The following is a 25964-nucleotide window of genomic DNA, read 5'->3' as shown; positions in this document are numbered from 1 at the left end:
CCATCATTTTCAAGACGTGATTTATCAAAAGCCTCCTTGGAAATCTTTACAGACCAGGAACAGTTTGAATTTAGCTCAGTTTGACCTTCAACAACCTGTGAGGGAAGAATTGCCATGATGACTGAGGAATAATGCCAGTCATGTCATGTTTTAATGCATCTCAGCCCTTATGTTTACCGTGGCATGGTTTGAAGAGTAGCATATGTATATGTCTTTGGTTTCTGTGTTCTTGGCTTGAACATAAAGAAGACCAACAGCATCCTTCGTGATAATAGCCTCAGTGCTTTTATTGTTTTTTTCCATCACTTCCCATTTAGACACCAGATTGTCCAGTGCTTCTCTGTAAAATGGATTGAAATACATGGTATTCTGTAATGGGTTTAAGACTTGATATCCACTGAAAATTGCACACTTACGATGCCTTTGAGGGATCTGTATATATATCCTCAACTGTACTCGGCTCAGGGGTTGTCGTATGTAATGTCATATTTGCAGTTGGATTGTGAGTTGTCATATGCGATGCTGAACTGGTAGTTGGCTTGGGAGTTGTCTTATTTAATGTGGAACTTGGAGTTGGCTCGGTTGTTGTATGTGATGAAAAAGTTGTAGTTGGCTCTGTAGTTGTTGTATGTGGTGTAAAAGTTGTAGTTGGCTCTGTAGTTGTTGTATGTGGTGTAAAAGTTGTAGTTGGCTCGGTTGTTGTATGTGATGTAAAAGTTGTAGTTGGCTCTGTAGTTGTTGTATGTGGTGTAAAAGTTGTAGTTGGCTTGACAGTTGTCAGATCTGAAGTGAAACTTAGAAATGGCTGTCTAGTTGTTGCATGTGATGCAAAAGTTGCAGTTGGATTGTTAGTTGTTGTGTGTGGTGTAAAAGTTGTAGTTGGCTCTGTAGTTGTTGTGTGTGGTGTAAAAGTTGTAGTTGGCTCTGTAGTTGTTGTGTGTGGTGTAAAAGTTGTAGTTGGCTCTGTAGTTGTTGTGTGTGGTGTAAAAGTTGTAGTTGGCTCTGTAGTTGTTGTGTGTGGTGTAAAAGTTGTAGTTGGCTCTGTAGTTGTTGTATGTGGTGTAAAAGTTGTAGTTGGCTCTGTAGTTGTTGTGTGTGGTGTAAAAGTTGTAGTTGGCTCTGTAGTTGTTGTATGTGGTGTAAAAGTTGTAGTTGGCTCGGTTGTTGTATGTGATGTAAAAGTTGTAGTTGGCTCTGTAGTTGTTGTATGTGGTGTAAAAGTTGTAGTTGGCTCTGTAGTTGTTGTATGTGGTGTAAAAGTTGTAGTTGGCTCGGTTGTTGTATGTGATGTAAAAGTTGTAGTTGGCTCTGTAGTTGTTGTATGTGGTGTAAAAGTTGTAGTTGGCTTGACAGTTGTCAGATCTGAAGTGAAACTTAGAAATGGCTGTCTAGTTGTTGCATGTGATGCAAAAGTTGTAGTTGGATTGTTAGTTGTTGTGTGTGGTGTAAAAGTTGTAGTTGGCTCTGTAGTTGTTGTGTGTGGTGTAAAAGTTGTAGTTGGCTCTGTAGTTGTTGTGTGTGGTGTAAAAGTTGTAGTTGGCTCTGTAGTTGTTGTGTGTGGTGTAAAAGTTGTAGTTGGCTCTGTAGTTGTTGTATGTGATATAAAAGTTGTAGTTGGCTCTGTAGTTGTTGTGTGTGGTGTAAAAGTTGTAGTTGGCTCTGTAGTTGTTGTGTGTGGTGTAAAAGTTGTAGTTGGCTCTGTAGTTGTTGTGTGTGCTGTAAAAGTTTTAGTTGGCTCTGTAGTTGTTGTATGTGATATAAAAGTTGTAGTTGGCTCTGTAGTTGTTGTGTGTGGTGTAAAAGTTGTAGTTGGCTCTGTAGTTGTTGTATGTGATATAAAAGTTGTAGTTGGCTCTGTAGTTGTTGTGTGTGGTGTAAAAGTTGTAGTTGGCTCTGTAGTTGTTGTGTGTGGTGTAAAAGTTGTAGTTGGCTCTGTAGTTGTTGTATGTGATATAAAAGTTGTAGTTGGCTCTGTAGTTGTTGTGTGTGCTGTAAAAGTTGTAGTTGGCTCTGTAGTTGTTGTGTGTGCTGTAAAAGTTGTAGTTGGCTTGACAGTTGTCAGATCTGAAGTGAAACTTAGAAATGGCTGTCTAGTTGTTGCATGTGATGCAAAAGTTGTAGTTGGCTCTGTAGTTGTTGTATGTGATGCAAAAGTTGTAGTTGGATTGTGAGTTGTCGTATCTGATGTGAAAGTGGTAATTGGCTCTGTAGTTGTTGTATGTGGTGTAAAAGTTGTAGTTGGCTCTGTAGTTGTTGTGTGTGGTGTAAAAGTTGTAGTTGGCTCTGTAGTTGTTGTGTGTGGTGTAAAAGTTGTAGTTGGCTCTGTAGTTGTTGTATGTGATGCAAAAGTTGTAGTTGGCTCTGTAGTTGTTGTGTGTGGTGTAAAAGTTGTAGTTGGCTCTCTAGTTGTTGTATGTGATGCAAAAGTTGTAGTTGGATTGTTAGTTGTCATATGTGATGTGAAAGTGGTAATTGGCTCTGTAGTTGTTGTATGTGGTGTAAAAGTTGTAGTTGGCTCTGTAGTTGTTGTGTGTGGTGTAAAAGTTGTAGTTGGCTCTGTAGTTGTTGTGTGTGGTGTAAAAGTTGTAGTTGGCTCTGTAGTTGTTGTATGTGATGCAAAAGTTGTAGTTGGCTCTGTAGTTGTTGTGTGTGGTGTAAAAGTTGTAGTTGGCTCTCTAGTTGTTGTATGTGGTGTAAAAGTTGTAGTTGGCTCTGTAGTTGTTGTATGTGATGCAAAAGTTGTAGTTGGCTCTGTAGTTGTTGTATGTGATGCAAAAGTTGTAGTTGGATTGTGAGTTGTCGTATCTGATGTGAAATCATCAGTAGTTATGCTATCTGGGACTAAACTGGTAGTTGGGTCAGGAGTTGTTGTAAATGATGCAAAAGTTGTAGTTGGCCTGGAAGTTGTCGCATGTAAAGTCAAATGGTTAGTTGGCTCTGTAGTTGTTGTATGTGATGCAAAATTTGTAGTTGGATTGTGAGTTGTCTCATGTGATGTGAAACTGTGATTGCTGTTGTGTGACAATTAGGGATGTAACGGTATTGTAAATACCGTCGTACCGCAATAGCAATTTTTTTCGATACTACCGTGGTCGCATGACTCGATAAAACCATAGGTCTTCTTAGAAAAGTTTGCTCAGGCGAATGGAGCGAACGGGAGGTAGCGGGTACTACAATTCCCATCAGCCCAGGTGTGGCCATCATCCTTTGCGGTCTGTTGCCCGCCCCCTTGAACGTCAAGTTCATTTTATTTTCGATATAGCGTCATTTAAGTCATTTAAGGTTATCTTTCCTATAGAACAGGTATATACATTGTTCTTTTATTAAACAAACTAAATTGCCTTATGTTATTTATCTTATTTACATGAAGGCATGTCATTTCTGTCTCTACACTGTCACGCGTTTACAATGTTTCCTCCGCGAAAACACGGACTGGATCGCGGACTCCATTCATAAAAAACGAATTTACTATAGCACGAAATGCCACGGAATTTGTCGATTATTGGATTAATAAATCAAAAGTTGGTCTGTCACTTAATTCAAATCGCGATATGGACTAGTGTCTGTGAAAACTGAAATGCAGAAAGATCGTTTTAATATGAATCCTGCATGTTCCGTTTGCCTCTGTGTGTATGAATGGTGGATGAAGCACTCATACTGAAGCACGCGTGACGCTCACGCTAATTTTTGGCCTTTGCATCTCACATGAACAGATAAACCCAGTCTCCAAAGCTGCTGTGAGTGTCACTTTTACCGTTTCATTTGAGAAAACTAGCATCATATCATACTGTACACACAGAAACTTCACGGCAACCTGTCAAAATAAAAGTACGGTTTAACATGTAACAGAACAATATTAGTCTTGTATTACTTTTGTACAGTATAATGTAGGTGTTTATATATTCTTATTTAAATAATTTACATAAAACAATATATATGATAAAAAAAATAAATATCACAACAAGATTAACCACTTAATTGTAGAACAAAAAAAAACTACAGAATTATTATTTAAACATTTTAAACTGAATATAATTTTTCTTCCATGTATTGATTTTAACAGTAAACCTCTGTTTGTTTGCCAAAAATTAAAAGGGTTTATTTTTCATTTGATTAAAAATAAATGTTTATGCTTTCATATGATTATCAGAAAAATAAAAACACAAGAATTTCTAAAAAAAAAAAAAAAAAAAAAAAAAGCAAAAGATTGTAGAGCCCTATTGCCCAAAATGTTAAAACAGAGAGTTTTGGACTTATTTTTCCACTGAAATGAATGTTTTCGTTATTACACAAAGTAGGCTAAAGTACTGTGAAAAAAAGGTAACGTGGTTACATGGTTTAATAATTTTTTGTTATTAAAATTGAAAAATTGAAGTTCCTGTTTCAAAGTTTACAGATAGATGGCTAATTTGTATGCCATTGATATGTTCAGTGTTCATGTAAACTGTTTAATAAACACTTCTGGCACTTTTTTCGAGTCTCTTCATTAGTTTTGTTTTTCCTGTAAATGATTCAATAAATACCGTACCGTGCCATTCATACCGAGGTATTACCGTACCGTGAAGTTTTGATACCGTTACATCCCTAGTGACAATGGAGTAACGGTGGTTGATCTTCCATCAACGCAGGTCACACACATCCATTCACTCCCATTTAAACATACAATGTATCTGCTTCCTTCATTCCCTTTAATAGAGAAGTAAATAATAAACAAAATTATTTTAATTAATGAATCATTCTTAGAGATTTAATTTCTCTAATGTTTGTTGGTTATTTATATTCCAAGAAACATTGTAATTTTCAACATTATAGCATGTTTGTTTGTATTGGGGTCATGACAACTCAACCAGAGGTCCTTCGCTAAAGTTTTAGATTTTGTTAGTATTTTTTCTGTAGATAAAAATAACAATTTGTAGTGATAAAAGACTAAATATGAAATGTCTGGTCTCTTTAATAATACAGTGCATCGGGCAGGACGTCCAAACGCTCGCCTAACATTCATCAAACCCAAAAAATTGCTTATCATCTGAAGTATGTAAGTAGCAGCAACTTTACATGGCTGCTCAATCTAGTATTAACCTTGAAAAATGTGCGCTATTCAAGTGTCTGTTCAGAGTGTGAAAGCTAAATAGTAATAGTTGAGTGCATGACTGATAAAGCGCTAGAGCATATTAAATACTTAATTATTTTTGGTCATACAGATAAGAGTAATACATCTATTGAATCTGTAAAGACTACATTTATTTGTGTGCACTTACAAAAACAGCAAAATAGGATACACTTTTTGCCGTCTCGCTATCTGTGAACTTGAATGTGTCAAAAAATATATATACCACAACTCTGTGTATACTTGCCTTACAGACATTAAAAAATATTTTAAAAGAGTGTAATATCTACTTTCAGATTAACCAATTCAAATTGAAAGAAAAAAATATTTTCAGATTATGTGATCCAAAAGGTGCATCCACTACTGTGGAGATGATGAGTCAGTGTTGTCGTCATCTCTTAAGACTAAAACAAAGAAAGCACTAATTTATTTGCTGCGGCAAGCTTTATATGTACGCTTGAGCACTTATTAGACTATGTAAGCAATTACAGGCATATTAATAAATGTGCAATTAGTTGACTAATCGCTTAAAATGAATGGCTACCAGTCGACCGGAAAAATCTTTAGTCAAGGGCAGCCCTAATGAAAATTGCATAATTTGAACAGGGAGCTGCTTTTTAATCCAAATATTTGTGGGAATTAAGTATATGGAGCCTTGAAATCAAAGATTTCAAAATGAAAGTTTTTTAAGAATGAGAATCTGAAAGGATATTAAGATATATTGAATACCTTTTGAGTAACAGGCATGACATCTTTAGAACAATTGGGAAATAATATATATATATATATATTTTTTTTTTTTTTTACTATGACAGCTATGTTCTATGTTCTTGTGTTGATAGAAAATCAAGAGATACAATTCTTCTCTTTTCTCTTTAAAATAAAATAAAAGTATCAGCTGAATGTAAAATGACCCACATTTGGTTTTTGACCATTGGAAATGTGTCCATTTGTTCTGTTTACTCATGGAGCCATATTAAGATCTCCATTATCTCTAGGACTGAATCATTGAAGATATCAAAAAGAAAAAAGTTAGTTAAAAACCAGGAGATAAAAGGATATAAAGAAATCTTTAATACTTTTTCAGTTGGCTTTTTGCCATTTTTGAACTGTCACTATTGGCATGTAATAAAAAAAAAAAACTAATAGACCTACAAATCTATGTTTGAAAATAAAATAAAGATGTTGCCAGTTTTCTAAAGTCATTTTTACAGCCAAACATTTTTTTTATATTTGTCATTTTGATCCCCCTTATACAAAATAGTGTACTCAGTACACTCAGTACTCATATACTATACATTTGCGACATTTTATATTTCGGCTTTCATCACTATTTATGTTTGTGTTTCTACAGAAAAATGTGAGCAGGGGAAGTTTCAGAAATTTGGTTGATGAGACACAAAATGACCCGTTTACAGTCCAGTCGTGTTGATTTTGTCATGCTGTCAATAAATGTTCAGCACTAAACATTGTCAACTTATCTACAAAGCAAGTACATTTTATGTTAAAGGCCTAACATTACCTTACTTAGTGCTTTTTTTATTTATAACAGACTTACCGCTGCATACATCGCTGTTATATTGGGCATTTCTACATTTCTCTTCAGGATCAACAAGACTGTGGTTCCAACATCCTCGAGAGATCATGACAACACATAATTCAACATAATTATGAAATCATGCATATGGAAATAAAAGTTTTGCACTGAACAGAACAATGGAGGAATAAACTGCAGATCATAGTTAACTCTGATGATAAAAGCACAGCCTACAATTTACAACCTCATAAGAGGTAATAGCTGTTATTGAAACCTTATTGTGAATTTTATGATTTAAATACTTGTTTTAACTGATTGTGTGGGGGGAAAATTAATATCTCTTAGCCTTTTGGCAGATATTTTTGCTTGTTTTAAGAACTGGAATATCTTTACTTAAAAAAAAGTAACACAGAGCTCTATCATAAAAGCGTTTATGCTGACCTCCAATGGAAGAGGTTACAAGTTTCAGTTTTTCTTGAATGTTTAGTGAAAACGACTTAAACTTCTCCGACCCATGTCTAGATACTAACATAAAATTGTCTTTTACTAAAAACTGTTGTGTTTTCAGTATGCAGTACTTTTTGCAGTTCAGTGTTCACTATTTCTCTCTTATTTACTTTCAGGAGAATATGACACAGAATAATGATGTCGATAATTTGCATAAAAACAAAGCTGTTACTGTTTCTGCCAGAAATTGAAATTGTAGATTAAAAACAACATAACAGTGGATAAATATCTTACCTGTCTGAGAAGTTATTCTGCTGATGCTCATTATGCCACCCTGTGTGTGGCAAGACTCAATTACTGTAAAAGGGAAGAGATGAAATAATTACTAAGGATTTACTAAATATAACTAATCTAAAATAGTCTGCATTTGTACCATGATCTGCTCTATCTCAGGAACTCATGACAGACCTAACAGGACAATAAACATACAGACTCCTTTCAAACTAACTATTATTTGCATTGAAAACAGTGATCAATCATTACAGACAGATTTTTTTCTCATGTGGTGTTGTCATGTTTGTCTGTAAATGAACAAAAAACTCACAATCTTCAACATTAATACTTTGTTGTAGAACGGCACGCACCTGATGAATTCTGTTCTGACGTCAGACAATTTTCATTTGTTAACAGCCATAGTTTTATGCCTTCAACCGTCTCATTCATTCTGATTTCATAACTCTCCCCCTGTTTCATTATGTTAAAACTATATGATCTGCATTGTCCTGAAACCACAGAGAACATTTACATTTTTTGAAGAAATACTTTTTTAAAGAGCTTTGAACCTAAGAATGGTTTATAAATAAAATATAAACAGGTTTTACCAAGAGAAGAGATGTTTAGTTTGACCATTCCTATTGGTTCATGAGCTGACAGACATTTCCATTGTGTATCTGAATGAAAAACATAAATGAACTCATCCCAAGTTTCAGATAATAAATTCACACAGTCATGTTAGCAGTGTATCTCACATCTACCTGGATATGGCGAGCTGCTTTCGTCCCAGAAACACTGATCTGTCGAATTGACTTGGATGATCAGCTTTTCTGAGCAGGCTGCACAAACATTATTGGACTATTATATAATGATGTATGACATGTTATATCACTTTATATCAGATTAGTCATGTACACATGTACATTTTCTTTAATTATGTTATTTTTTGTTTGCATTTGAATTGGTTTTCTAATGTTCACCCAACAACATGTGCATATATGCAATAGTATATATTAATCTTTAAGTTGATAAATAATTTTTTCAAAGAATCATACTTATCCGGCATGTAGAACAACAGATGACCATCAGCCACAGCAAATTCAGCTTTTGTCGAGACATAATTCCCAAAGACAGCAATTTGTTGGAGAAACCCATTATATCTTGTTTTCTACAGGCTTTTGGAGATATTTATTAATTTTCTAATATTCTTGAGCTAAAGTCCACAGTCCAAGAGTTGAGCGAGTTTGATGCATCCACATATGAAGCTGTTTGATTATGAGACGATGGACACAAAAAAAACTGTTCCTTTGAAAATATGCAAATCATGTTTATTTGGGCTTTCACTTCACGTCATTTTTGCTCACAGATAACAATATAAAGTTGGAAAACTCTTTAAAAAAAAAAAATTAAAGTAGCAACAAAATGCCAATGAAAACATAACCTTTATTAGAGGCTATTAGACAACATTTAGATTAGCAGGATTTACAATCAGATTCCCATATAGAAATGCCAAGAACATTTTTCATAGAAACAATAAATTAATCTTACTTTACAATAAATGCCACTTGCTTTGATATTTTTTCATCTAATGATTGACATATTTACAAGTGTGACTAAAGTGAATAAATAATTTTGAGTCACTGAAAGTGCATCATGATGAAGATTAACATTTAAATAACGTCATTACAATCACTCAGAGATAACAGAGCAGAAATAAACCTCATTAAATAATGCAGAAATCATCAGCGGATTCTCACTGTGTTTTGTTTTTGTTGTGTTTTCGTGTACTTAAAATGTACCATATCCATGCGTGTGGATTGTATTACCTTGCTTTATCAAATGACCATGCAAATATGTGACGTGTGGACATTACTTTTATCCTGAAAATGAAAATTAGTTTTGTAAAAGAGGTCCAGTGTTGTTCGAGTCGCTCTGACACGTACATGATCACACATAGTGGACAGAATGATGAGTATAACACTCGATAAATCCAACATCAGTAATATCAGGTCCAGTGTTGGGGAAAATTACTTTAAAAAAATGCATTACAACATTAAGTTACTCCCTAAAAAAGTAACTAATTATTAGTTACTTTTTATGGAAAGTAATGCGTTACGTTACTTTTGCGTTACTTTTTAAATCTGGCCAGGGCTTGCTTGTTTGTTTTTAATATAAAAAGTTCTATTTTTGTCAAATGTAAAAGCCTTTTCACACCAAAAGCCTCAGGCTTAGAGAAAAGTAAATTGACGTCTGTACAGTAGACCGCTGAAGAAAAAACATCAACTCTTCAGCAATACAAAAAGAAAACAAATGTTAGGTTATCTTGAGTAATTTTTGCTTATTGGTATGGATGAATTGGATCATCGAAGGTCGGCAGCAAAGACATCGGTTAATAAAATGGGAATAATACATAAAGGATATTTGTGACCCAAATACATAGTATGGGTCAAAATTATTGATTTTTCTTTTATGTCAAAAATCATTAGGAAATTAAGTAAAGATCATGTTACATTAAGATTTTTTGTAAAATTCCTACTGTAAACCTATCAAAATGTAATTTTTGATTAGTAATATGCATTGTTAAGAACTTAATTTGGACAACTTTAAAGGTGCTTTTCTCAGTATTTAGATTTTTTTGCACCCTTATATTCCAGATTTTCAAATGGATGCATCTCGGCCAAATATTGTCCTATCCTAACAAACTATACATCAATAGAAAGCTTATTTATTGAGCTTTCATATGATGTATACATCTCAGTTTTGTAAAATTTAACCTTATGACTGGTTTTGTGGTCCAGGGTCACATTTGTATTATTTAACATTTAATTATTGCATGTTTGTGTTGAATTTGACTGTTTTTGTTCATTTTGAAGAACACTGTATCTGTTTGTTTAGTGAGTGAGATGAATTAATGCATGTTCACATTTATTCTAGAACTAAAGTAACATCTTACTCACAATTTCTCTCAACATGGGGACAGGAGAGCTTTAAATCAATAAATGAGGGGAAAAGATATTTTCGTTTCAATTAAAAAGTAATGCATTAGTTCTCTTACAAGAGGGAACGAGTACTGCGTAAGAAGTATCTTACGCTCGGGGAAAATCCTTTTCTGCGAGATATTGAAGCCAAAAATTATCCTTAATTTTGAAATAATGTAAAGCGCGTTGCAGCAGCATACAGACATAGGCGAAACAGCTTGCGCGCCTATTGGCTGCTCTGCGGCAACTGCAGCAGCCTATTAGAGCGAGGCCTGACGCGACGCCAGATCCAATGGGGGCATTTCGCGCCCTTTGCGTCGCTTCGCGCCCTTTTCGTAGCTTCCCGCCTAAAAGGGCGTGGTCTAGACCTATAAATATCGCTCATAGGCAGCTATTATCTGATTTTTCATCCTTCAAGCGAAGCACACGCATCGCTGGAGCCGGATAAGAAGCCGCCGTTTGACTGCAAGCATCTCAGCGGGACGAGCCACTGAAGCTGCTGGCCACGCCGCCTTCCGTGCATTCCTGCTGCGCTTTCCGGCGCCTATATCCTTTATAATCTACAGTGTGTGTCGCCGCTGCGATACACACTGTTTCTCTAAAAAGAGCAAAGCGTCTTTTTAAAGATGCCTTCATACGGCTCGTGCAGATGCCAATGGTGACTCTGAGGACTTGCCTTGCCTTCTTCACTGAGACTGCTCCCCCGCCCGCCGCGGTGTAGCGCCGTAAAAAGCGCCGTGCCCAGCGGGCCCCGGACACTTCCCCCAGCCGACAAAGCTCGCCGGTTCGCCCGCCTGCTTCATCGACCTCGTCAGCCTCTGTTCCGGACGTAAAGCGGCCGCTGTCTGCCACCGCTTCCATCGACGCCGCTGACGAGGGGGGCCATGAAGGAGGAAGAGGTTTCTGATTCTGATTTCCGTTTCCCGCCAAAGCAGGAACGCGCATGCTGCTCAGAAGAGGCGATAGCAGCCCACTTATGTCTGCCCTCCGCTGGACGGCGTGCTAACTCGGCCCTCCCCTCTAAAGCTTGCCATCAGACGTCAAACCTGCTTCGCCGCGCTTTCGCCGCCGCCTAGCCGCGTCAGCGCTGCGTAACATGGTCTCTCACCGTTGCTGAGAGGCACCCGTGGTTAACGCTTTCTGACGTTTTTCTCGTCTGGCCGCCGCCCCGCCAGACGCGGCCCGCGGCCCAGGATTGAGTTGAAACCTGAGCCTCCGAAATCGTCCTAGCACAACTGGGAAAACGACGGTGTACGAGTCCCGCTGTTGCCGGACCCCCACCAAAGTTATTCGCTCGTCCAGTTCCAGGAAATGTGACTGTTCCAGTGTTTTCTGCAGCCAACAAACCGGCTCCGTCGCCCGTTTGCCTGCACACAAAAGTCGTTCCCACGGCTACACAGATAAACCCCCAATAAAGTGTATTGTCTGGTGTCCCGGCCACGGCCGATGGTGTTTCATGTGTCGTAAGAATGCCCACTAACCAGTGCTCATCTCTAACGTTACACACAAGCACAGCGCACATAAAATCGACACAGATCGATTGCGCTTCACAACCGGCCACGGCCGATGGTGTTTCACGTGTAAGAATGCCCACTGCAGTGCTCATCTCTACACACAAGCACAGCGCACTTAAAATCGACACAGATCGATTGCGCTTCACAACCGGCCACGGCCGATGGTGTTTCACGTGTAAGAATGCCCACTGCAGTGCTCATCTCTACACACAAGCACAGCGCACTTAAAATCGACACAGATCGATTGCGCCTCACAACCGGCCACGGCCGATGGTGTTTCACGTGTAAGAATGCCCACTAGCAGTGCTCATCTCTACACACAAGCACAGCGCACATAAAATCGACTCAGATCGATTGCGCTTCACACGTGGTAACTATGCCCGCTTCACAGTGGCCACAGACACCACATTATGCACGTCAAACGGTTTCTGTGAAAACGAAACCAAAAGTGCATTCGCTCTACGCAGGCGAACGTTGTTTGGAGTGTGTTAAATGTGCCCGCTGCCCCACAGCCACATCCACACACAGACATAATAGTTCCCGCTATCAGCGTGCCCCATGCCTCAAATATCACGAGCACGTTTTGCATGAAATCAGCGTGCATTCGCTCCATGCAAGCGAACGATGTTTGGAGTGTGTTAAATGTGACTGTTCCAGTGTTTGCTGCAGCCAACAAGCCGGTTCTGTCGCCCGCTTGCCTGCACACAAAGGTTGTTTTCACGGCTACCCAGATAAACCCCCAATAGAGTGTATTTTCTGGAGTCCCGGCCACGGCCGATGGTGTTTCACGTGTAGTCAAAAATGCCCACTCCTCCAGTGCTCATTTCTACACACAAGCACAACCTGTCATACAGACCCTGCGAACATAAAATCGGCTCAGATCGATTGCGCTTCACAGTGCCCACAGACATCACATTATGCACGTCAAAAGGTTTCTGTACAAACGAAACTAACGTGTATGCAGGCGAACGGTGTTTGCAGTGTGTTAAATGTGCCTGTTGCGACACAACCACATACACACACAGACATAATAGTTCCCGCTATCAGCGTGCCCCACGCCCCGAATGTCACGAGCACGTCTCTGGTGCCACAGCATACCGAAACCACTCCGTTAATGAAAGAACGGAGCGCGCTTCGTATTCAGCCTCTAGCTATTCATGCAAACGCATTGGAAAAGCTTCCAGGGGTCTCGAAATGGGTGCTGGACATTATAAAAGGAGGCTATTCGCTACAGTTTCACCGACGTCCGCGCCGCTATACAGCGCGCGTCGAGACCACAATGCAGACAGAAGCAGCACACCTGCTTCGAGCCGAAGTGGCGAAACTATTGAGCAAAGGGGTCATAGAGCCCCTTTCTCAAGCTCAAAGCGAAGGGAGGCTGTACAGCAGATATTTCCTGGTACCGAAAAAAGACGGGGGTCACAGACCCATATTAGATCTAAGGCAACTGAACAAAGCGTTGGTGAAGCGTCGGTTCAGGATGCTCACGACCAGAAAAATCCTCGCGCAAGTTCGCCAAGGAGACTGGTTCGTGTCAGTGGATCTGAAAGACGCGTATTTTCAAATACAGATAGCGTCACGTCACAGGCGATCTTTGAGACTCGCCTTCGAGGGCCAGGCATACCAGTACACAGTCCTGCCGTTCGGTTTGTCCCAGGCACCCCGTACATTACGAAGTGCATGGACTCAGCGCTCGTTCCTCTCAGACTGAAAGGCGTGCGCATACTGAACTATTTGGACGATTGGCTGATTCTAGCGCAGTCTCGCTCAGTGCTTGTACAGCATACGACCATGTTACTCGATCACCTCGAGAATTTGGGTCTCAGAGTCAATTGGGCGAAGAGCTCACTATCCCCCAGTCAGAAAACTTCCTTCCTGGGCACAGAATTGGACTCGCTGTCAATGATAGCGCGGCTGTCACCACAGCGCGCAGCAGACATTCAGCGCACAGCGGGCTCGTTCCGCTGCGGCGCGTCTGTCCCGCTCAAAAAATTTCAGAAAATGCTGGTCTCATGGCCTCAGCGTCATCAGTTCTGCAGCTGGGTCTGCTATGTATGCGCCCACTGCAGTTCTGGCTGAAAGCGCGCGTCCCGCGTCAAGCGTGGGCGCCCGGTCGGCTTCGTATCACGGTCAATCAGTAATGTGTCACAGCCCTGAATCCGTGGAGAGCAATCGACTGGTACCAGTTAGGTGTAAGCCTGGGGACTTCCTCGAGAATAAAAGTGGTGTCTACGGACGCGTCCACCTCGGGATGGGGGGCTCTGCTCGAGGGTAGACCGTCTTTTGGCCAGTGGTCAGAACGGGAAAAGCTCCTGCATATCAACTGCCTCGAAATGTTGGCAGTACAGAACGCGCTGATGCGCTTCTGTCCCCAAATAAAAGGAAACCATGTATTAGTCCGCTCGGACAACATGTCAGTGGTTTCCTATATAAATCGCCAGGGCGGTCTCAGGTCCAAAAACCTATACAGACTTGCAGAACGCCGCCTGGTATGGGCTCAGCGCAACCTGCGCTCGCTGAAAGCAGCGCATGTGCCGGGGCTTCTAAACATAGGGCCAGACAGACTGTCCAGGAACAATGTTCCAGCAGGCGAATGGTCTCTACACCCACAGACAGTACAACTACTGTGGAAGAAATTCGGCAGAGCGGAAGTAGACCTGTTTGCGTCTCCGAACAACGCTCACTGTCTGGAATTTTGCTCAAAAAGCAGAGACGCGCTGGCCCACGAATGGCCCCGCCGTCATCTCTATGCTTTTCCCCCCGTCTCTCTCCTACCTCAGGTGATAGAGAGGGTCAGCGAAAAAGGATGTTCAATACTGCTGATAACGCCGTTTTGGGAAAACCAGCCCTGGTTCCCAGCGCTGATGCAGCTGACGAGCACTGTCCCGTGGCCGATACCAGTGAGGAGAGTCCTTCTCTCTCAGGCCAGCGGCTCGATTTGGCATCCTCACCCAGAGCTGTGGTCCCTTCATGTCTGGGCCACCAGCGAATATATGATGAACTCCCTAAAGGAGTATTAAACACGATCACGCAGGCTAGAGCCCCGTCTACGAGACGGCTCTATTCCTCAAAATGGTCAGTGTTTTCGGGCTGGTGCGCAGCTCGCGGCTCGTCACCCACTAACTGTGGTGTGATGGAGGTGCTTTCCTTTCTACAAGAGCTGCTGGACAAGGGCAGAACCCCGTCCACGCTCAAAGTCTATGTGGCGGCCATAACAGCGTTCTCGAGCACAACGCTAGGTCAGTCAATAGGAAGGAACGATTTAGTTATTCGCTTCCTGAGGGGAGCTAGAAGACTAAATCCCCCCAGACCTCCCACAGTCCCCGTATGGGACCTTTCTGTGGTACTAGAGGCCATGAAAGGTGGACCATTTGAGCCTCTGCAGACTATTGATTTGAAATACCTGTCTCTTAAGACCGTGTTTCTGCTGGCTCTCGCTTCAGTGAAGCGCATAGGGGATTTGCACGCACTCTCTGTGAGCGCGACGTGCATGGAATTTGGACCTAATGACTCTAAAGTCATACTCAAACACAAACATGGTTACGTTCCAAAATCACTCAACACACCGTTTAGGGCACAGGTCATCGCGCTGTCAGCCCTACCGGTCAATGATGAGGAAACGGACGCGAGCCTCCTATGCCCAGTCAGGGCATTACGAGCTTACGTGTCTCGCTCGTCTGCTTTTAGACAGACAGAGCAGCTTTTTGTTTCGTTTTACGGGCGTCCCAAGGGACTGGCCGCGTCGAAACAGAGCTTATCCAGATGGATAGTTGATGCTATTGCGTTGGCATATGCTTCCAAGGGCATGCAGTGCCCGCTAGGTGTCAGAGCACATTCCACGAGGGGCGTGGCCTCATCGTGGGCGTGGTCGAGTGGGATTGCCTTGCAAGATATTTGTACGGCGGCGGGCTGGGCCTCTCCGTCTACATTTATAAGGTTTTACAACCTGGAGGTTCCCGCCTTACAGGCCAGATTGCTGTCAGTCTAGATGTTCAGTGTTGTCTGACCTGATGTTATCAGCTCGGAATGCTGCGTCTACTGAGCACAGCTCTAGGGTCGACAGTGAAAGTGATAGCACAAGATGTGTCTGAGCAAACTGTGTGAAGACCCTTATTTTTACGTCAGCTCAGGCCGTAACCCCGCCCTGTATGTACGTTTACTTAGCGTCTGAGTGACGCTGCACTATGTGGAAGAGTGCGGCATTGCCCCTCCCTCTTCCCCGGACTCCCTGTGAGTTCCATAGGTGATTATGAACTGTATGAACCCCGGGCTTTCGCCCTTGGGTCTTTGGTGTCAGATCTCACGATGCACGGCGTTTTACACTGGGTCCCCTAGCGTAAGATACTTCTTACGCAGTACTCGTTCCCTCTTGTAAGAGAACGTACTCGGTTACTAACGTAACCTCGGTTCTCTCTAGAGAGGGAACGAGTACTGCGTATCTTGCCGTGCATGCGCACGCTCTGGTTGCTTTGATGATGAAAAACCAGATAATAGCTGCCTATGAGCGATATTTATAGGTCTAGACCACGCCCTTTTAGGCGGGAAGCTACGAAAAGGGCGCGAAGCGACGCAAAGGGCGCGAAATGCCCCCATTGGATCTGGCGTCGCGTCAGGCCTCGCTCTAATAGGCTGCTGCAGTTGCCGCAGAGCAGCCAATAGGCGCGCAAGCTGTTTCGCCTATGTCTGTATGCTGCTGCAACGCGCTTTACATTATTTCAAAATTAAGGATAATTTTTGGCTTCAATATCTCGCAGAAAAGGATTTTCCCCTAGCGTAAGATACTTCTTACGCAGTACTCGTTCCCTCTCTAGAGAGAACCGAGGTTACGTTAGTAACCGAGTACGTTTTCAAGCACTTTCTGAACGCACACAAATACAAACACTCGCACACTCACGCGCACACACAGCCCCCAGGCACTCTTATTATGAAAAGCAGCTTTTGTTGGCGCTAAATTGCTCTCACTTAAGGGAACGCGAACAATAAAGGAGCATTTTCTCCTGAAGCTGAGAAAGAGAGGGCCGCGGCGGCGCGGACCAATATGGGGTCAATCCATTAAACTTCTATTGAGCCGGAGTCTCGCCATAGACTGCGTGTGTGTGTCTGCCAGCGGATACAGGGTCCAGCTCCCTGTCTTTGTAAACGGGAGCGATTCAGCAGGCTTTCATTTTAATTAAGCCCATTACCCAGTTACCACGCGCCCCGCGCCACACAAAACACACTGCCACTCACCACAAATAGCCTGATACATGCGCGTCCTCGTTAGCGGGGCGCGAAATCAATGCAATATTCATCTTTTGAGAAGTTAATTAGCCTCGGTCAAACCCCAGCGGAGGAAATATAGATACGCTCAATAAGACGCGGAAGATGGGGTGACGGGCGCTGACGCCGAGCCTATGAAAATCTCTTTTATAATAAACTATTAAAACATCAGCAGCAGCATTACTGAACGGAGGGAGAGAGACACAGAAAGAGAGAGGAAATTTCACACCTTTTCCTCATTAATAAGAAGTCGTTTTGGCCTCTGGAATTAGTTAAGAACTAAAACTCATTTAAAAACGTATTAACGGGAACGTTATTAAAATAAAAATGATAACATCCTATCCAATGATGGCTAGATGGACATAACTGGAATAATGCAACGGCGGTCACGTTACTGGAATTCAACAGGTGTGAAACATTTAAAACGTTAACGAGATTTCAGGACACAAGGTTAATAAAAAGTTTTGCATTAAGTCTTGATTTTTTTTTTAACAAAGTTTTACATTTTACTAACTATTTATGGCAAATAGAAAGTGCAAAACTCATACTGGCCATGATGTCTCAACCAGCACATTAATGCACCACAGTTCAAAAGTTTGGGAGTCAGTCATTGTTTCTTTTGATACTTTAAGTCATCAAGGACACTTTAAACTGATCAAAAGTGGCAGTAAATATTTTTAGTGCTTTTAGTGCTTAAATCTTAAGTACGATCAAAAATATTAAGTAGAGCTGGTTACACACTGATAATTATAAAAAAATGTTTCTTGAGGTGCAAATTAGCTTATTAGAAACATTTCTGAAGGATCATTGGACACTGAAGACTGGAGTAATGGTGCTGAAAATTCAGCTTTGATGCAGAAATAAATTACATTTTAAAATACACTACTAAGTTTTTACGATTTTTAATGCTCTTTTTTTTTTTAAAGAAGTCTCTTCTGCTTACCAAGCCTGCAGTAATATTGTGAAATCTTTTTATTATTTAAAATAACTGTTTCTATTTGATTATATTTTAAAATGTAATTTATTCTTGTGATTAAAGCTACATTTTAGCATCATTACTTCATAGTCACATGATCCTTCAGATCACACTTGCTGTTCAATAAACATTTTTTATTATTATTATCAATATTTAAAATAGTTGAGTAATTTTTTTTTAATTCTTCGATGAATAGAAAGAGCCAAAGATCAGCACTTATCGGAAATAAAAAGCTTTTGTAACATTATACACTATGCCATTCAAAAGCTTGGGGACAGTATAATTTTTCTTTAAAGAACTTATAGAAATTATTACTTTTATTTAGCAAGGATGCCCTAAATTGATTAAATTGAAAGTGAGGGCAAAGACATTTATAATGTTACAAAAGATTTCTGTTGCAGATAAAAGCTGTTCTTTTGAACTTTCCATTCAAAATTCTACTCAGCTGTTTTCAACGTAATAATAATAATAATAATAATAATAATAATAATAATAATAAATGTTTTTTTGTTTTTTTTCGAGCAGCAAATTAGAATATTAGAATGATTTCTGAAGGATCATGTGACTGGAGTAATGATGCTAAAAATTCAGCTTTGAAATCACAGGAATAAACTACATTTTAAAATATATTCAAATAGAAAACAGTTATTTCAAATAGTAAAAATATTATAAAATGTACTGTTTTTGCTGTATATTGAATCAAATAAATGCATGCTTGGTGAGCATTAAAGACTTTTTTAAAAACATTAAAAATCTGTTGTTGTTTTTTTTACTTTTGACTGGCAGCGTATAGAAAATGATTAAATTGTTATATTAAAATGAATAAATCCCCAACTTTTGAACTGTTTATGAATGACCATGCAAACGTGGCAGTTCACTTGCAATCAAATTAAAGCTCATTTACTTATGAAACACTCTTTAGTTTTATCAAAGAATGCTATGCCATTTTGGAAGTGTAGTTCCAGTAAAATGCATGTGCTGTCGTCTCACCAGGGTTGAAGAGGATGAGGTATTTGAGACAGGCGGTTTCTCTGCGGTCCAGTTGAAGCTCTTGTAGACGGTGCACCAGCTCCTGACCTCTCTGTATCATCCCGCTCAGAGTGACCCCTGCCTGGGCTAGTAAGGACGCAAGCTCAACCTGACACACACAAACATATACTACATGAAATCAACAGATCAAGTGCATATGTGTGGTTATTGTGTCTGTTTTGAGTCTCTGTGTGTGTGTTACCTCCTGTCCAGTAATGAGAAGCACGCTGTCCTCTTTCCCATGATTCATCTGTCTGGCGATGTAGTCCAGCGCAAGCAATTCACTCCAGCAGTTATGCAGCAACTTCATCTGATCTCCCACCTATGGAATGCATGAAAGTGAGTGAATTATTTTAATTATTTTAATTATTAACTTTATTATTTTGTAATTATAAATGATCATATTTTCAAAAATGTTTATATATATTATGATATTTATTGATAATTATTTATTTTGAATTATACCATTACATATTTATAATCAGAAGTCTTCATTTTTTTATTAATAAATTTTTATTTTGCATGAAATATTATTGCTCTGAAGTTTTTCTTTCATGGAAGTTTCTCAGGAAACCTAATGAGTTTTATTTATTGATTTATATTATTATTACCAATTATATATCACATTTCTTTACAATTATATATTTGTTTATATTTTTATATTAGTTAAATCTAATTTAATAAGTGAATTATAAACAACAAAAAAGATGAGAATTTGATAACTATTTTTGTGTTTTTGATTAAAAAAATTTTAAAATTTGAGTCTTTTCTGAAACTGAAGAGGAGACGAATTTTCTTATCATAAAAAAGAAGTCATCTCCATTTTTATGTAAATGTTTTTTAAGTAATACATTTTTATTTGGTATAAAATACTATTGCTCATGAAACTTTATATATATATATATATATATATATATAGATAGAGAGATAGAGAGATAGAGAGATAGAGAGAGAGAGAGAGAGAGAGAGAGAGAGAGAGAGATAGATAGATAGATAGATAGAACTATATTAAAAAAACTATTTAATGAGAATTATAGTATTTATTTGTCATATTTATTTACAATTTATTTACAATATCATATTTATATTCATACATTTTTTTAGAAACTTTGTAAAAAATGTTATATAAAGTATAGAAATTATAGAACTATATACACATGAAAAGTAAAAAACAAATTGTATTAGTTGTATATTTTTTGAAAATTTTGAAAAATATGAGTTTCTTTTAAAATTAGACAAAAACAAATTTTCCATATGAGTTTCTACTTACTGAGAAAAACAACTGAATATTATTCAGAGATCCTATTATATAAATATTGTGCGTGTGTGTATATATATGCAATATGCAATGCAATGAAATATGCATTTCAGTATACATACTTTAGTCAGAGCAATACAATGTGAATATGTCGATGTGCCTGCACACAAACACATTCAGACATGTTTAAAAGAAGCCTCACCCACACAAAATTTCCAGAGAGCTGCAAGTTTTCCACCGCCAACACAATAGCATTGAGTTACTGTATAAAAATGGAACAGAATGGACTGAACCATCATTCAGGTGAGCAGAGATGTGCGTCAGCCTTCACTGAATAGCCGGCCACTATTGTGCACATTCAGAGTCCAATTTAGCAGGTGAAATTAGATTGAAAATAGTCAATTATTTGGATGATATAATTCTACAAAAACAACTTTCAGCTCACTGTTGCATACGACATTCATGACCCCTCAGGAGCCTCCCGGGGCGGCACAGTTAATTGCAGCAGAAACGCACTTCTTATTTTTTTTTAAGCGCATAGAATTGGACGGCAGCTCCATCAATCCTTTTATGCCACGCTCCTGTTGCCATGACGAGAGAATGTACGGCACATTCTGCACACAGTGAAGGAAGCTGGAGTCTGTTGCTGTAGATACGCAAGCACACGATGTGCTACACGATCGACAAAAAACATGTGCAAAGCTTTCTATGCAAATGGAGGAATGCTATTTAATACCACTTCAATGCACTCTAAACAAATCATTTCAAATCTAAAAAATATATTCAAATCTAAAAAATGTAAAGTTTTGTAGTTATGCAATCAGCTGATTACTAGTTGCAAGCAACTAGTGATATTAAATATGAAAAACAAATATATGTCTATTTCACTTAAAATGCAAAAGAGAAATAAACACATGGGGTTGAAATGACATGAGGGTGAGTAAATGGTAATATTTTCATCTTGCATCTATCCTTTTAACCTTGTCATTTGAGAAAATAAATAAAAAGCAAGTAATGCTATAGCTTATGTAAGCTTACTGAAGTAGCTCAAGTAAGTGAATGTTGCGATGTTAGTTAGAATACAGAGAAACGGCTTCAGACTAAAGCCCTTTTGAAGCAAATGATTTCATACTTAAAGCCATTTCCAGCTGCCTTCCTGAATAAACATAGAAACACACTTATTAGTTTGAAGTGAACATGCTGTAAGCTAGTGTTTGCTGTAACAAAGTACGATCGGGTGATAGAATGATTTACCACGGAGTGTTCATGCTAAAAGTAGAAATAAGTTCAGAAATAATGTTACAACAGACAGACAGACAGACAGACAGACAGACAGACAGACAGAGACAGACAGACAGACAGACAGACAGACAGACAGACAGACAGACAGACAGACAGACAGATAGATAGAATGAAAGAACAACAGAACCGAAGAGTGATAGATAGAACAACAGATCAATAGATAGAATGAAAGAATGATAGAGAGAACGATAGAATGAAAGAATGATAGAACGACAGATCACTAGTTAGATAGAATGAAAGAATGATAGAACAACAGATCAATAGATAGACAGAAGGAATGATAGAGAGAACAATAGAACGAAAGAATGATAGATAGAAGGATATATTACTAGATAGATAGATAGATAGATAGATGGATAGATAGAATTGAAGAATGATATAACGCTAGAACGACAGATAGATGAACGATAGCTAGAATGAAAGAACAATTGAACGACAGAATGAAAGAACAATAGATAGAACAAGAAAAAAACAATAGATAGATATATGCTTAGATGTTAGATAGATAGATAGATAGATAGATAGATAGATAGATAGATAGATAGATAGATAGATAGATAGAACGACAGAATGATAGATGATAGATAGATAGATAGATAGATAGATAGATAGATAGATAGATAGATAGATAGATAGATAGATAGATAGATAGATAGATAGAACGACAGAATGATAGATAGAATGAAAGAATGATAGAGAGAACGATAGAATGAAAGAATGATAGAGAACGATAGAATGAATGAATGATAGAGAGAACAACAGAATGAAAGAATGATAGATAGAATGATAAATTACTAGATAGATAGAATTGAAGACTGATATAACGCTAGAATGACAGATAGATGAACGATAGCTAGAATGAAAGAACAATTGAACGATAGAATGAAAGAACAATAGATAGAACAAGAAAAAACAATAGATAGATGTATGCTTAGATGATAGATAGATAGATAGATAGATAGATAGATAGATAGATAGATAGATAGATAGATAGATAGATAGATAGATAGATAGATAGATAGATAGATAGATAGATAGAATGAAAGAGAGAACGATAGAATGAAAGAATGATAGAGAGAACGATAGAATGAAAGAATGATAGATCAATAGATATATAAAATGAAAGAATGATAGAGAGAATGACAGAATGAAAAAAATGATAGAACGACAGATAAATAGAATGAAAGAATGATAGAACGACAGATCAATAGATAGATAGAATGAAAGAATGATAGAGAGAACGATAGAATGAAAGAATGATAGAACAACAGATCAATAGATAGATAGAGAGAACGATAGAATGAAAGAATAGTAGATAGAATGATAGATCACTAGATAGATAGAATTGAAGAATGATAACGCTAGAATGACAGAACGACAGATAGATGAACGATAGCTAGAATGAAAGAACAATTGAACGATAGAATGAAAGAACAATAGAATGAAAGAATGATAGAACGATAGAATGATAGATAGATAGATAGATAGATAGATAGAATGACAGAACGATAGATAGATAGATAGATAGATAGATAGATAGATAGATAGATAGATAGATAGATAGATAGATAGATAGATAGATAGATAGATAGAATGATAGAATGACAGAATGATAGATGAACAATAGATGGAATGAAAGAACAACTGAACGACAAAATGAAAGATTGATAGAACAATAGATAGATTGGAACAGATTTGGACAAATTATTGGTGTACACATTTCTTGCACAGTAACGGATCCTCAGCAGTGAATGGGTGCCGTCAGAATGACAGTCCAAACAGCTGATAAAATAATCACAATAATCCACAAGTAATCCACATTAATATCAGTCCACCAAAAGAGTGTTAAGAACAAAACCATCATTAAGACATTTTAACTTTAATCTGCTGCTTCCAACTACAATCCTCTATCCATAATATTGCTTTCTCCAGTGAAAAAGTTGTCTCATCTGAATCAAGAACCAATTACCCGTGAAAACGTTTCAAAACTACAAGTATAAAATGATCATTTGATGTGAGAGTTCAACAAAAGATGGACCTTTTCACTGGAGGAATCGATTATGGAATCATATTTTGGCCAATGGCAAAGTTAAAAACCTCTTAATGATCGATTTGTTTCTAACAAACACACATCTTTTCGCTTCACAAGGCATTATTTGTTGGACTTGGGTGGTGTGGATTGCTTGTGGATTATTGTGATGCTTTAATCAGAAGTTTGGACTCTTATTCTGATGGTACCCATTCACTTGGATGGCCTGAGGGTGTGTAGTTTTTACTTTTGGGGTGAAAGAAAGAAAAACAGGTTTATCAACGAAAGGGACAAAGAGGCCAAAAGAAAATAATGAAACAAAAAAAATAAATGATACTAAGTGCTACAGTAAGGACTTCCAGGTAAACAAGCTTCCCCTATTGAATAGTGAACCTGCAACGTACTACCATTAGTGTACTAGCATTTTTCAGCTTGTCCTCGGCGGCATCACCATAAGTGCTGTGTGAGGCCGCTTTTGGAGAGTGTCAGATGCCCTTGGCACCCCGGTGTGGGCTATTATATGGGACAGAGAAAAAGCTTTGCTCTGAAAAGATTATGAGTAAAACAAGACCCTTGTCCATTTCTCAGCAGTAGCTGTTGACTCTGAAATCGCACACAGACGCATACACATTCACATCCACACTTGAACGCCACAGCACTTCCCTGACGGTGCTTTATATATTTTGTAACCCTCATTTATCGCCGATAATACCTGCCCGCTGCCCCAGACTTCCACAACACAGGCCTTATTCTTGTTGCTATTTCTCTCTCCGTTGTATCTTTGTGCAATAAACCCTCCTCTTTTTGTGCTGGAGGAATTCGAGATTTTGACCCAGAAAGACACAAGCGTCCAGCTTGAACAAGCAGACCACAGAGGATAGAAGATATATTTAGAAATCAGTTTTAGTGTAATGCTTAATGCTCAGTCAGTTTAGCTGTTTACTATAAACTATATATACACTTAATGTCAGCAAATCAGCATGTTAAAATGATTACTAAAGGATTGTGTGACACTGAAGACTGGAGTAATGATGCTCAAAAGTCATCTTTTCATCACTTCAATGGCATTTTTAAATATATGGTATAAGTATGGTAGTATGCTTGTTGTAGATTGAGATGCACACAAACCACCCTAAACATCTTTCAAACTGTCTGACACACTGCATTTGTTTGTCTTCAGAGAGTACATAAACTAACAGTTCACATCCGGCGTAGGTGTGGGTGTGATGTGTGTGCATGAACACACCTGTTCAGGTAACAGTGTGAAGTGGAAACAATCCATCAGCACGGACAGAGGAAGTGATGATGGTATTCGTACTGCAGCATCCTGTCTCAGAGGCTTTATTATAGACAGTCATTTGTCATTTCACTTGCAAAAACTACAATTGTATTACTGTAGCTTATATGTATGAGGTGTTTGGTACAGGCCTAAATCAAATTACCATGGAATTATTAATTGATAACATGACTGTACACTTTCAGAAAAAAAGGTACAAAAATCACTGGTGTGGTACTTTTTCAAAAGATACACATTTGTACCTTATTTACCTCTAAATGATGTATATTAGTAGTTTCAAATTACATATTAGTACCTTTTGAAAGGATACAGACCTAGTGACAGCTTTTGGGATTTTTTTTTTTTAAGTATCACTGAAATACTTGTATATAACTGTTTTGATTTTTTTTTTCTTTTTTTCAGAATTTTTGTTGCGTTTTTGACATTTTTATTATTTATTTATTTGTATTAGTTTTAGTTACAGATTCCAAGTAAAACTAAATGAAAGTAAAGCTGAAAAATAATTTGTTTCATGTTTTATTTCAGTTCAATTGATTTATTTTATTTTGTTTTTTAATTTTGTTGTGTGTTTTTGTCATTTTTATGATTTATTTTTATTAGTTTTCTTTTTTGCCATTTTAGGATTTCAAGTAAAATAAGTTTTTTTAATATTTTGAATTTTAGATTTTTTTTAGTGTTTTTGTGGTGTTTTTGTCATTTTTATTATTTATTTATTTTGATTAGTTTTAGTTTCGTTATTTTTGCTATTTTAGGATTTCAAGTAAAAATAAATGAAAATAAAGCTGAAAGAAAATAAGTTTGTTTTGTATTTTATTTCAGTTAATCTTGTTTCAGTTATTGTTTTTTTTTTTAGTCTTTAGAAATTGTATTGTGTGTTTTTGTCATTTTTATTATGTATCATTTATTTATTTTTATTAGTTTAATTATTTTTTGCTATTTTAGGATTTCAATTAAAATG

General features: G+C 38.2%; 1 protein-coding gene across 1 annotated transcript in view; it reads right to left on the bottom strand.

The window, feature by feature from the left end:
* Positions 1-848: 848 nt before the first annotated feature.
* The window catches only part of LOC141296222 (nuclear receptor subfamily 5 group A member 2-like), a 31486-nt gene continuing 6370 nt past the window's right edge, over positions 849-25964 (bottom strand). The window contains exons 4-6 of the mRNA XM_073827495.1: positions 19323-19442; positions 19082-19229; positions 849-1345 (exon numbers count right to left, since the gene is read on the bottom strand). Of these exons, the coding sequence (XP_073683596.1) occupies positions 849-1345; positions 19082-19229; positions 19323-19442 (765 nt within the window). The remainder of the gene's footprint in view (positions 1346-19081; positions 19230-19322; positions 19443-25964) is intronic.

The sequence above is a fragment of the Garra rufa genome, chromosome 21, assembly GCF_049309525.1.
Source record: "Garra rufa chromosome 21, GarRuf1.0, whole genome shotgun sequence".
Classification (NCBI taxonomy): Eukaryota; Metazoa; Chordata; class Actinopteri; order Cypriniformes; family Cyprinidae; genus Garra; species Garra rufa.
This window is presented reverse-complemented; position numbering and strand designations above follow the sequence as displayed.